This window comes from Silurus aristotelis (genome assembly GCF_946808225.1).
Source record: "Silurus aristotelis genome assembly, chromosome: 28".
In the NCBI taxonomy this organism is placed as follows: Eukaryota; Metazoa; Chordata; class Actinopteri; order Siluriformes; family Siluridae; genus Silurus; species Silurus aristotelis.
In genome coordinates, this window is record NC_139601.1 from 12007598 (window position 1) to 12021660 (window position 14063).

Genomic DNA, 14063 nt, shown 5'->3' on the forward strand with positions numbered 1-14063 from the left:
CCTAAAAAAAAAAAGATTAAACTAGTAAAGATTTAGATAAATGCAATAATTTCGCCTACAGCTTCTAATGGACCTTTTTGCTCTTGAATTTTAGATGTTTCTTTATATATGTTTTTTTTTTATTTTTATTAGGGCTGACAATCGACTAAAATATTTAATCGCGATTAATCGCACAATTGTCACGAATGAACTCGTGGTTAATCGCAACTTAATCGCACATTTTAATCTATTCTAAATGTACCTTAAATTAATACTTTGCAAGTTTTTAATACTCTAATCAACACAAGCATGGAGAAATATGGATGGATTTTTGCAAATGTATGTTTGTTTGAGTGAAAACATACTTAACATGAAGACATGAAGGCATGAAGACAATGTGCATGTTTTAACGTAAATCATCAGGACACCCAACGGAACTTTTGCTATGTTTCTACACTGACGTTTTTTAATTGCCGGATGTGTACATCATTGCAGATTTTGGTTTGAGACTTGGCGCATCAGTAAAACAATTGTTTAGCGATTTAAAATAGTTTTTCCAGTCAAGTTTTTTTTTTTTTTTTTATCTTTATCTGAGTAAAAAAAGTACATCGTGAATAAATCTGTTGTGTTAAAGGGTTTAATTTAATCTCTTTGATATTTATTTATTTATATTTGTAATAATAATAATAGTCACCAATACGCACCAACAATCCATCGCAAGCCACAGCACACACTCACAAACACACATACAACACACGCACTCACGGCCCTAGGGAAAAAAATTAAGATCCGCCTATCTGATGTTTTTGAGAAGTGAGCAGAACCCAAATGTACCCAGAAGAACATGAGAACCACAACACACACTACCCTGAGTTCAGGATTTAACTGGGAGCCCTACAGCTGTAATAAAGCAATGCTACTGCTATGTGCATTCATTCATTTTTTTGATTTAGTGGCTTACCAAAGGCCACTAAATAGAATAGAAATAAAATCACACAAGACTGTGCAGTTTACTAATTGAAACTTTTAACAGCATTTATTACAGTAATTGACACTCAAATCATGTTAACATAAATAAACCTCTGATCACTTAAAAGTGTCCAAAAACATATGGCATCATACCCTGACCATGTGGCAAAATTGTAACAAATCACAATCTCTTCCTCTTCCAGCCTTTGAGCATATTCCGCAGCTTCTTCACACTATATGACACTGTTTTAAAGAGTCCTTTACAAAAAGAAAAAAAAAACATTACAATACTCATAACATGTAAAAGAATAAATCAGCACAAATTTGAACAATAACATCAACAATTAACATCCTCACCTGCTGTAAAAATTCCTTTCGCACTTTGTGTTATGCTGGATGTTTTCACTATGGTGGAAATACCTTTAAAAAGATACACAAGTAGTTATATACATGTCTATATTTGAGATTACAGTTTTATATTTGAAGGCTTGTTCTGATACATTATCTATAGTAACAACTCATTCATATGTATGGCAAAGGCTTCTAAAAAAAAAATCTAAAGACATGTCCACACTAATACATTTTCATTTGAAAACTCAGATTTTTATCTCCGTTTTGGCCTCCCGTCCACACAAATAGCGTATTTAGTCAACAGAAAGATAGCTTTGAAAACGCAGCGTGGACTGTGAAAACGGATGCTTTTTAACACGATGCCCCTCATTTAGTCATGCAGAAGTGTCTTCCCTAGACAATGGCGCACCGTTAAAAAAAAAGTTAATATTGTCATTTTTAAATTCATACCAATGCAAGTGTGATTTTTGTCAGGGAACCACAAGCCACGCCTCCCTCCAAGGCTCTAACTCTCACTCAGCCTCTCCCTGATCCAATCACCTACACCTGTTCCCCATTACCTTTCCTGTTTATAAGGTCCCGAGTCCACCTCACTAACTATCGGATCTACTCATTGCCATGAAAGATCTACCAGACTTCCTATCACTAGTATTCCCCTTACTTCCATGCTCCTGGTTTCACTTCGGAGGAGGCGCTCAAGGTAGGTTTGCCTTCAACGCTTCACATTGGCGATCAACCCTGAACTACCTGCATTATGGATCCTACCCGCTCTCCAGTTCGTCCTTCTCCTTAAGCCTCTGCCTTGCATATGTTTAGACTAAATAAAGACAAGATGTTTAATTATACATTTTTAGAAAAGGCCCTCTGCTGTACATATAAATACATATTTATTCACAACTTGTCAATTTGCACAGTTGCTACTATTTGCACTTCTGGTAGATGCTAAACTGCATTTCGTTGATCTAATCTATCGATCCATCTATCTATCTGAAGTCTCCAGTGTCACTTTGGGAAAAACTTTAGAAGACTTAACAGAAATCAGGGCTGAACATAGGCTAATGAGAAAACGACTATTTATAGCTGCTACAGTGCAGGTGGGACAATAAAAAAACAAAACAATAAAAGGTTTAAATAAAAAAGTACTTAAAAGAAAAACATGGAACATGGTTGGTGTTTTGTTTACAAAGTTAATAGGTTTTAGTGTTGTGAAACCTGTAAACTAGTAAACACTCCAACCATTCTCTCACCAGATGAAGAGGAAAACAGGGTGAGGTTTCTGATAAACATGGCCCTGTCTCACCAAACCGGCTTGCTTAGTCATGGATATATGGCAAAGCGGTTTATCTGGTTAAAGAAAAAGTGGGTCTTTGTTGTGAAAGAAAATAAAAAAAACTATCTGCAAAACAAGCTGCAACTGTCTTTCGGTTATATGAACATGTTGGTAGTTTGATTAGGGATTAATCCGAAATTGTCACTGGATCATCATACTAATATACTGCAAACCTCTTTTACTTCTCCATAATGACATCACGGATCTGCTGGATGTTAAGACAAATGGCGCTTCTCCACCTTCCACTTGAGGACCCACAGGTGCTCAACAGGATTCAGGTCTGGAGACATACTTAGCAACTTAGTCACCTTCAGCCTCAGCTTCCTGGGCAAGGCAATTGTCATCTTGGTGGTGTGTTTGGGTTCGTTATTATGTTGGAAAACTGCCGTCTGCCCAGTTTCTGAAGGGAGGGCATCATGTTTTGCTTCAGAAAGTCACAATCAATGTTGGAATCCATGTTTCCCTCAATGAACCGCAGCTCCCCAGTACCAGCAGCACGCATGCAGCCCCAGACCATGATGCTACCACCACCATGCTTGACTGAAGGCAAGACACAATTTTGTTGGTGCTCCTCACCAGGTCGTCACCACACATGCTGGACATTATCTGAGCCAAACAAGTTTATCTTAGTCTCATGAGACCACAGGACATGGTTTCAGTAATTCATGCTCTTGGACAGGTTGTCTTCAGCAAACTGTTTGTGGACTTTATTGTAAACCAGCTTCAGAAGAGGCTTCCTTCTAGCATGACGGCCATGCAAACGGATTTGTTGCATTGTTGCGGGGTATAGTCTGAGCACTGAGAAGCGAGTTTTCCGCTTCTGCAACCTCTAAAGCAATGCTGCAGCACTTATACATCTGTTTCCTGAAGCCAGCTTCTGCACCTGACACACAGCACTAGGATTCAACTTCTTTGATGGACCCTTATCCAACCGCTTTGGAAAACCACTGTATGACCCTGGCTACTGTACTGCAAACTCTCTCACCAACTGGGCACTTGCACAATCATGTCCATCCACACTAATTACAGACATATGTAATGCCAGCCTAGTGAAAACTTTAATGTTTGTGACCTGAGAAACTGTTTTATGCTAATCAACCATACATGTATAGCATGTATTCGCGTCACCTTAGCTATGTTAGCTAGAAGTTGCATGCTGGTTACATAACTGCAACTAATGGCTTAAAGATGCCGACCCCGCAAACATCCCGAACCATCTAGAGACGTATCAGCGCCATTTGGATCCCACCTCATGTGGAGTTTGGACATTGGACCTCTTTGAGTGGCATGGAGAAGCTGGTGTTGGATCTATGATGATCGCAAATGTTGAGCTATGTTATGAGTTGCTCAGTAGCTCCTGGTTCCATAATCTCAAATGACTGTATAAGACATATCATAAAGACTATAATCACACTCTTGATGTCACCCAAATGAGGATGGGTTCCCCATTTGAGTCTGGTTCCTCTTAAGGTTTCTTCCTCATAACATAGGGGAGTTTTTCCTTGCCACAGTCGCCATGGCTGTTCACCTTAACTCGTAAATTCTGTAAAGCTGCTTTGAGACAATGTCTGAAAAGCGCTATAAAAATAAACTTGACTTAAATGTTAGCAAGCACATAAACAGTATACTTCAGATAGCATTAACAATTCACAGACTATATTTATACAAAACAACTGCTTAATCATGGATTTGAATTGGTTTGGCAGGATAGATTAATTTAGTGACAAACTGCTGTGGTATTAAAGAGATAAGGCCTTTTGTAACCGGAACACAATAGATCATTAATGAACTAGTCCTAAATGTTCCTTAAACAGCAAAGCTACTTGTTTTATTCCTAAACTAACTAACTCTTTCTGTTGCCCATGCTTAGTGTGGCACACACAATGCAAAGACCAAGTAAACTTCTTTCCTTTTTATCTGCTTTCAGTTGTGATTTTTATATTGCCCCCACCTGTTACTTGCCCCAGGTGAGTTCAACGGAGCATCACATGCTTGGAAGAATCTTATTTATCCACAATTTTGAAAGGGTGCCAATAATTTTGTCCAGCCTATTTTTGGAGTTTTGTGTGACATTATGTCAATTTGTCATTTGTTTTTTTTACCTCCCCTTTTTTGTTTTGTTCCAATATACACAAAGGGAATAAACATGTGTATAGCAAAACATGTGTTAATGCAATACTTTAGTGTGAGAAATACTTCAGGTGTGCCAACAATTTTGGCCATGACTGTGTGTATGTATGTATGTATATATATATATATATATATATATATACAGTGAGGAAAATAAGTATTTGAACACCCTGCTATTTTGCAAGTTCTCCCACTTAGAAATCATGGAGGGGTCTGAAATTGTCACCCATGTCCACTGTAAGAAACATAATCTAAAAAAAAAATCCAGAAATCACAATGTATGATTTTTTAACTATTTATTTGTATGATACAGCTGCAAATAAGTATTTGAACACCTGAGAAAGTCAATGTTAATATTTGGTACAGTAGCCTTTGTTTGCAATTACAGAGGGCAAACATTTCCTGTAGTTTTCCACCAGGTTTGCACACACTGCAGGAGGGATTTTGGCCCACTCCTCCACACAGATCTTCTCTAGATCAGTCAGGTTTCTGGCCTGTCGCTGAGTAACATGGAGTTTGAGCTCCCTCCAAAGTTTCTCTATTGGGTTTAGGTCTGGAGACTGGCTAGGCCACGCCAGAATCTTGATATGCTTCTTACAGAGCCACTCCTTGATTATCCTGGCTGTGTGCTTCGGGTCATTGTCATGTTGGAAGACCCAGCCTCGACCCATCTTCAATGCTCTAACTGAGGGAAGGAGGTTGTTCCCCAAAATCTCGCAATACATGGCCCCGGTCATCCTCTCCTTAATACAGTGCAGTCGCCCTGTCCCATGTGCAGAAAAACACCCCCAAAGCATGATGCTACCACCCCCATGCTTCACAGTAGGGATGGTGTTCTTGGGATGGTACTCATCATTCTTCTTCCTCTAAACACGTTTAGTGGAATTATGACCCAAAAGTTCTATTTTGGTCTCATCTGACCACATGACTTTCTCCCATGACTCCTCTGGATCATCCAAATGGTCATTGGCAAACTTAAGACGTGCCTGGACATGTGCTGCATTAAGCAGGGGAACCTTCCGTGCCATGCATGATTTCAAACCATGACGTCTTAGTGTATTACCAACAGTAACCTTGGAAACGGTGGTCCCAGCTCTTTTCAGGTCATTGACCAGCTCCTCCCGTGTAGTTCTGGGCTGATTTCTCACCTTCCTTAGGATCATTGAGACCCCACGAGGTGAGATCTTGCATGGAGCCCCAGTCCGAGGGAGATTGACAGTCAGGTTTAGCTTCTTCTATTTTCTAATGATTGCTCCAACAGTGGACCTTTTTTCACCAAGCTGCTTGGCAATTTCCCTGTAGCCCTTTCCAGCCTTGTGGAGGTGTACAATTTTGTCTCTAGTGTCTTTGGACAGCTCTTTGGTCTTGGCCATGTTAGTAGTTGGATTCTTACTGATTGTATGGGGTGGACAGGTGTCTTTATGCAGCTAACGACCTCAAACAGGTGCATCTAATTTAGGATAATAAATGTAGTGGAGGTGGACATTTTAAAGGCAGACTAACAGGTCTTTGAGGGTCAGAATTCTAGCTGATAAACAGGTGTTCAAATACTTATTTGCAGCTGTATCATACAAATAAATAGTTTAAAAATCATATATTGTGATTTCTGGATTTTTTTTTTTTTTTTAGATTATGTCTCTCACAGTGGACATGCACCTATGAAAGCAATTTCAGACCCCTCCATGATTTCTAAGTGGGAGATCTTGCAAAATAGCAGGGTGTTCAAATACTTATTTTCCTCACTGTATTTATATTTATATATATATATATGACAATGTGTATGCTGTGAAACACAATAAAGAATACAATTAAACTGTGGAGAGCTAGAACAGAGCTAGGACATATTTACGCATAGATTTGCATATTTTTACAATTATTATTTCCTAATAATGTGATGCAAGAAAAAAAAAAGTTCAAAAACAAGCTTCAAAGCAGAGTCTTAAAAAGGTGAAATGTTGATTACCAATTCTTCTCTTTAGGGAAAAAATAAAATAAAATCACATTTCTGTTATGGTTCCAACCCTGTAGGCCTTGTCTTTAACAACTAGTCATTATGGCTGAGATACAAAATCCATTAGAAGTGTTAGTTACCTTGCTGTACAAGCAGGCCACAGTCTGGGTCATGAGCGAGCTGCAGCAGGATCTCCTCCACGTCACGGTTCTTCCCCGGAGGATCCACCAGCCATGTGATCTTCTGCTGTAAAGTGCGAGGCAGAGCCATCAGCTGAGTAAACTGACCCTCTGGACTCTTATCCACCTACCAGGAAAAACAAATTCACAGCTCACAAACATTTTATTTTCAGAAATGTATAAACACCATTATTATTCTAAGAATAAGTATAATTGGTAGTTGAGTGGTCTTTCAGAGCTGCAGGTCATAAAAAAAAAAAAAAAAATCAACCACATTCTATCCTATAAGGATCCATGACGTATGACATTTAATGAGCCACATATTTCCTGCATTTGAAACATAATGTGCATCTCATTCTTCTATGCACAGATGTGTTTTTGCCTGAGAGCTATTAGACAGCCTCCACGCTTTGGCATTAATCTACCAACCTTTCAGGTTTTTTTTTTACTCAGAGTGCAATTTTCTGTCTCGATAAAGGACGATCCATGCTATAAGCTCAAGGCATCATAGCTCTGGGCATGTTTAAGCAGCTCTTAATAGCAGAATATTTCGCCTTGGCACAGAGTTGACAACAGTATATACCATACCCAGTGAAAAATTAAGTCTTTAAAAGTCAGCAAGGCAAAGACATGCAATACTGATAAAACTGTCTAAACAAGTCTCTGTCTATCATATTTATAAAAAAATAAAAAATAAAAAAACCCTGAGGGAGAAAGAAGATCTAAAGTGTAATGAAATACTAGAAAGTGAGAAATTCAGTAATCGATAATAAGTTATTGTCCAAACAGCATTAAATAAGATAGTTAAGTAATACTGATTGGGAGTGAAAGGCCACATCTCTTTCACCGACACTGACATACACAGACTACATCTAAGACAAGCCAAATCTTTTTCTGAGACTGACAGGCACACAGGCCACACCTTCTTTACAAAGACTGACAAGCACACAGGCCACACCTTCTTTACAAAGACTGACAAGCAAAGAGGTCATACCTCCTTTACTGGGACTGAGAGGCATTTAGGCCACACCTTCACTGAGACTGCAATGAACACAGGTCACACCTCCTTCACAAAGACTGAGAAGCAAATAAGCCACACCCCCCCCTTTTTTTTTTTTTACTAATCCTGATGGGCACAGAGACCACACCTTAATATACTAAATCAAATCTTTCACAGTGTATACTATACTTTTAATTACTATGATGAAGTGTGTAGTACATACTGCTACCTCAAGGCTTGATCAGTAGCCCCTCCTGCTGGAGAAAAAAAATACAAAAAGGGTTTGAACCTGTATTTCAGTCTCACCTCCAGCTTCCCCTGCTGTGGCTTGTAAACCACCTGAGAACATTCTTGGAGAATATTATTATACAAGATCCGGAAGTGCTCCATGTTGTCCTTCACAATGTTGGAAACTTTGGATTTATCCTCGCCGATCACCATTCTGAAATCCCCTAAAAGGCATTACATAATTTTAGAAGGCACTTCAGGATTAAACAGAAATGATTCCACGATGCTAAAATTGCATAAAACTAAAGCAAGGCTGAATTTCAGACAATGATTTAAAAAATAAAGGCATTTGTTGTTAATGAATGTGATTTTTTTTTTTGTTTTTAAAGCTCAAACCTGGATTGAATAAACCAATTGAATAAACCGAAAAAAAAAAGCTATTCCCTCTAAATGCATCGACTGGCTCGTGGATAAACTGCTTCAAACAGCTTCAGCAGCTACTGTTGTGTACTATATTTGAAAAAAATATATTAACTCGTCATAAAAATTGTAATAATAAAGGTTGAAACTGGTCAGTGAATTTGTAGTTAGTTAGTGCAGTGTTTAATATCCTAAAAACACCAAATATATGATTATAAAATACTATAAGGTGCACCTGAGGGTTATGGGAATTTCCTAATCATAACTATTTTGTATTGCGGTTCCTAGCTAATTTTAGATAGATACATATGCAAGTTACCAGCTAAGTATAAGGTGTAAAAAATAAAGCTGAACAGAGTCTCTAATTATAATTTTCTTTGTTTTCACTTGTAGGAGTCATTTTAAAATGCTCAATTTGAGAATCCTATGTACAGTGCATCCAGAAAGTATTTACAGCGCTTCACTTTTTCCACATTGTTATGTTGCAGCTTTATTCCAAAATGGATTAAATTAATTATTTTACTCAAAATTCTACAAACAAACAATACCCCATAATGACAACATGAAAGAAGTGTGTTGGAAATATTCAATCAACTTTATTAAGAATAAAAAATATATTTTTTTAAATCACATGTACATAAGTATTCACATTGTTTGCTCAATACTTTATTGAAGCACCTTTGGCACCAATTACAGCCTCACGCCTTTTTGAGTTTGATGCTACAAGCTTGGCACACCAATTTTTTGGCAGATTATCAGGAAGTTATTCTTCTTTGCAGAACCTCTAAAGTTCTATCAGGTTGGATGGGAGTGTTGGTGCACAGCCATTTTCAGATCTCTCCAGAGATGTTCAATCGGGTTCAAGTCTGGGCTCTGTCTGGGCCACTCAAGGACATTTACAGAGTCGTCTCAGAGCCAGTCCTTTTTTATCTTGGCTGTGTGCTTAGGGTTTGTGTCCTGTAGAAGCAGGTTTTCATCAGGGATGTCTCTGTTCAATGCTGCATTCATCTTTTCCCTGGATCCTGACTAGTCTCCCAGTTTTGTCCGCTGAGAAACATCCCCACAGCATGATGCTGCCACCACCATGCTTCACTGTAGGGATGGTATTGGATTGGCTTCATCAAGACATGACACTTGGCATTCAGCTCAAAGAGAATCTTTGTGTCTCATGGTCTGAGAATCCTTCAGGTGCCTTTTGGCAAACTCCTGGCAGGCAGTCATGTGACTTTTACTGAGCCGTCTGGCCACTCTAAAATACAGGCCTGAATGGTAGAGTGCTGCAGAGATAGTCGTTCTGCTGGAAGGTTCTCCTCTCTCCAGAGAGAAACCCTGGAGCTCTTTCAGAGTGACCATTGGGTTCTCGATCACCCCCTGACTAAGGCCCTTCTCCCACAATCGTTTAGTTTGACCGGACGACCCGCTCCAGGAAGAGTCCTGGTGGTTCCAAACTTCTTACATTTAGAGATGATGGGGGGGCCACTGTGCTCAGTGGGACCTTCAATCCTGCCTCGGCGGTCTACAGACAATTCCTTAGACTTTATGGCTTGGTTTGTGCTCTGATATGCTCTGTTAACTGTGGGACCTCCTATAGGCAGGTGTGTGCCTTTCCACATTACGCCCAATCAACCGAATTTACCACAGGAGGAGTCCAATCAATCATCCAATCATCCTGGAAACAGGATGCAACTGAGCTCAGAGCTCTGAATACTTATGTACGTAATTTATTTGTAATGAATTTGCAAAGATTTCAAACAAATGTCTATGTTGTCATTATGGGGTATTGTTTGTAAAATTTTGAGTAAAATAATGATTTTATTTTTATCAATTTCCAATTTTGGAATAAGGCTGCAATTTAAAATGTGGAGAAAGTGAAACGCTGTAAATACTTTCCAGATGCACTGTACATATAGAGGTAAAAAAGTTGAAACTGCAAGAGAAAACATCGACCAACCTCACGTTATCAACTTTTTGAATTGACAACAGCATGCTCAGTGTAATAGAACTTTCAGACATGATTGTACTTTAATTAGAATGGAGACTCCATTTTAATCAAGATAAAACATTTGTTTTGGTCACCACAGTAGGAGAGTCCAGCAATGCTGAGGAAAAGATCCTCTTCTGAAAAACTCTCTGGAAGCATGAGGAAGGAGGAAAACACGGCGCTTTTCAGATTTGTCACCAGAGCAGCTCGCAGCTTCGGGTTTTCCTTCTGCACCAGAATCCGCACCTGAGAAGAAAAAAAAAAAAAACACAGAGTGGTTATGTCCATGTGTAACCAGGGGTATGGGTATATCCGGAAATACTAAATTAATGAAGTGGCATAAGATCCATGCTAAAAATTTTAACTAATTATCTAGCGGCCACCAAAACCACAATTAAGATGGTAGAGCCTGATTAAGATGGTAGAGCCTGATTAAGATGGTAGAGCCTGATTCCTCGTACCAACTTACATTGGCTTCTATCTTAAATAGTTTCTTCCGACCAAACTGACTTTTTTTTTTTCCAGCAAGGATTTCATCCTACCAAGCTGAACAATAAAATATATGAAGTAATTCTTACCGGCTTGTGCAGTCGGCCTGCTATATACATGGTTTTCCAGTGAAGCAAGTCATCTATCAGGGCATCTGTGCTCATGACACCGTACTTTATAAGCTGCAAAGAAACATTACAGCATTACAGCCTGACTTTTGGATGTGCTGTTGCTCTGCACCGCAAATATGAACAACACAAGACGAAAAAAGGACCCTGATGAACGTGCCGGTCCTCACCTCGAAAATCAGACCTCTCTGAATCTTCAGGGCTGTTACAGGTCATGGGAAGATGAATTAAGATGCATTGCTGAAATAATGAAGACAACTGATTTTTGCATATCCCATCTTGCCATGTTATGACACCCCTGGAGCAGAAAGGGGTTCAATAAGTGCTTTGCTCAAGGGCCCAAAAGTGGCAGCTTGGAGATGCTGGGGCTTAAACCACTAAACCACCACTGCCTCTAGGTTTTTACATATCCCAGCTTGGGACCCAAGTGGACAGAGGAAGCTTGGCTTGAACCCCTGACCTTATAATCAGTACCAACCAGCAAAGCCCCCAAGTTACCACATATCCCAACTTGTCAGAAAGCTGGATCAGTCTGTGCCCCTGGAGCAGATAGGGTTAAGTGCCTTGTTCAGGGGCCCAACAGTGACAGCGTAGCAGTGCCAGGGTTTATGGTCAGTAACCCAGCGCCATAACCACCGAACCACTACTGCATATCGCAGGTTGCCAGGACGCTGGGGTCAGTGCACAAGGTCAGGGACCAATAGTGGCAGCTTGGCTGTACTGGGGCTTGAACCCCTGACCTTATGATCTCTAACCACTGAACCACCAATGCCTCATTTTTTTTTTCACATATCCCAGCTTGCCAGGAAGGGAGGGGGGGGGGGGTCAGCCATGGTACGACCCCCCTGGAGGAAAACAGCCCAAAAGTGGCAGATTGGCAGTATTGGAATTTGAACCCTAAACCTTCTAATCAGTAACCCAGATCCTTAACCACTGAACCATCTTATACTAACCCTTTCCTCCACGGGGACCAGGGTGTTGTAGTACACTCCAGCTCCATACTCAGTCTGAATGTTGCTGATGTGTTTTGGCCCAAGGTATTTGAGAAAGGAGTAGTGTTTCCTGTTTTCTAGTAAGTTCATGGTGTGCCAGGTGATGGGGTCATCCACTGCAAACACAAAGTCCATCATGTTGTTCTGGAGGAGACACAAATACGCACACGCTATCAATATTTCAGCAACATGCAGCTGTTCCAGGGTTTGTTTTATCTTCAGCAACTATTTTTAAATGTGACTTAATAAATTCAGAAAGTGAATGAATTTCCATTAAACCTTACCCGCATCTGACCTTGACTAGTCCCAGCCTGTTTAAACACTCCAGAGCCATAGGCAAACGCTAGGCTAATATCTTGTGGAAACTGGGACAGAATCCTTCGGTAAAACACACTCGTGCTTTGTAACGTCGCAAGCGCCATTTTAAGGAAGAAAACTAATACTCCATAACGTTTTTATAACCTCTACATTAATTGCCCTCATCGTTTTATTCAATAACTAGTGCAACTTACAGCACAATAGCAAAAAGCTAACACATCAGTTTAATATGAAGCATAGCCTTCAAAGAGGTTCAAACCCAAATGCCTTTCTGCGTTACATGCAGTGCACTACCGAGGCTGTACAAACCATTACGTCATGCCCTACATAGTGTGCTATAAAGGGAGTTGAAAGCTATTCGGGATTCGGCCTATTTTATATCGCATGCGGTTCTCAAACTGAAGCTTAATTTATAATTGAAACAATAATGCAAGAAATATATACTTTAAATTGAAATAAAATGTAATTTAAAGCCACTCGAATCAAATAGATTTGACGCTGAAATGTATGCGGCTTTACGTTAAATTTGCCCTTTGAATTAAATGCTGCTATAAAACGGAATCCGGCTGGTCAGGAGGAAACAACACCGCCATCTTGTGTTTAGGAGGACGCCTCGTCAATCAGAATCATTTCTGAAAATAAAATAAAGTAACATTTTGGAGCAAAACTATCAGTGTTATTCTAAATATAAACGCCTACATGTTGTTATATACACCTTTATTTACGAAAAGAACTTATATTAGAGCAGAGTATCTATCTATCGATCGATCGATCGGTCTATCTGTCTGTCTGTCTGTCTGTCTGGGAAAAAAACAATAAAATAGACTTTGTAATGGTTGCTATAATAGCAATTTTATTGATTTTAATGGTAACTAGTTACTGGTCATTTAGGCCAGTTCTCAATCACATGTTGGTATTGGATACCAATATGGACCCTTGGGACATCATTACACATTTAAATCCAAGTAAGTTTTTACAATGGTTTCTTTAGTTTGATTATAATAATTTAATGATGTAAACAAACGAATTAATGCAAAGTATTTGCATTTCTGTGCTGGTTTCTCTATCTATCTATCTATCTATCTATCTATCTATCTATCTATCTATCTATCTATCTATCTATCTCTCTCTCTCTCTCTCTCTCTCTCTCTCTTTCTCTCTCTCTGTCTGTCTGTCTGTCTGTCTGTCTGTCTTTATCAGGTGGCGTTGGTGTAAAAATGTGCAGAAAGTTAGTTGTACCACATGAGGGCGCATGGGTTTTAATCCAGCAATGCAAAAACATCATACACTCAGTGAGAACTTTATTTGGATCACTTACTCATTCATGCATTTCTGTAATCAGCCGATTTTAAACCCACAGCTTAGGATAATGCTCACATCAACCATTAGAATGTGATCTTAGTGATTTTGACTCTGGCATGATTATTGAAGCTATTTAGACTGGTTTGAAAACTGCTGATTTCCTGGAACTTTCAAGTACAACAGTCTCTAGAGTTTACTTGTACATGGTACATTAATTCTGTACAGGACTGTACAGAGCTGAGGCTGCAATGGGCAAAGGCGCACCACAACTAGACTATTCAAAACTGCAAAGATGTAACCTGGTTTGATAATAATT

The 14063-nt window shown here is 39.4% G+C and overlaps 1 protein-coding gene across 2 annotated transcripts; it reads right to left on the reverse strand.

Annotated features, from left to right (window-relative positions):
- Positions 1-988: 988 nt before the first annotated feature.
- On the reverse strand, positions 989-13041 carry tamm41 (TAM41 mitochondrial translocator assembly and maintenance homolog). 2 transcript variants are annotated; one of them, XM_083534262.1, is made up of 8 exons: positions 12412-13041; positions 12089-12271; positions 11097-11189; positions 10614-10764; positions 8196-8341; positions 6851-7016; positions 1306-1368; positions 989-1206 (listed from the first exon to the last, which is right to left on the reverse strand). In XM_083534262.1, exons 1-8 carry the CDS (start codon positions 12547-12549, stop codon positions 1130-1132), a joined length of 1017 nt encoding a protein of 338 aa, XP_083390388.1. In that variant the 5' UTR covers positions 12550-13041; the 3' UTR covers positions 989-1129. The 2 variants fall into 2 exon arrangements, with proteins under 2 accessions (XP_083390388.1, XP_083390389.1); XM_083534263.1 differs by lacking the exon at positions 11097-11189 and having other exon boundaries at positions 12412-13031.
- Between the last annotated feature and the right edge of the window lie 1022 nt (positions 13042-14063).

Coding starts and splice junctions, on each gene's coding strand:
- tamm41 (XM_083534262.1), bottom strand. CDS start 12,549: ATGGCGCTTGCGACGTTACAAAGCACGAGTGTGTTTTACCGAAGGATT. Junction 8,342..10,613: donor TGCTGGACTCTCCTACTGTG/GTGACCAAAACA, acceptor AATGCCTTTTAG/GGGATTTCAGAATGGTGATC. Junction 7,017..8,195: donor CACAGCAGGGGAAGCTGGAG/GTGAGACTGAAA, acceptor TTTTCCTGGTAG/GTGGATAAGAGTCCAGAGGG.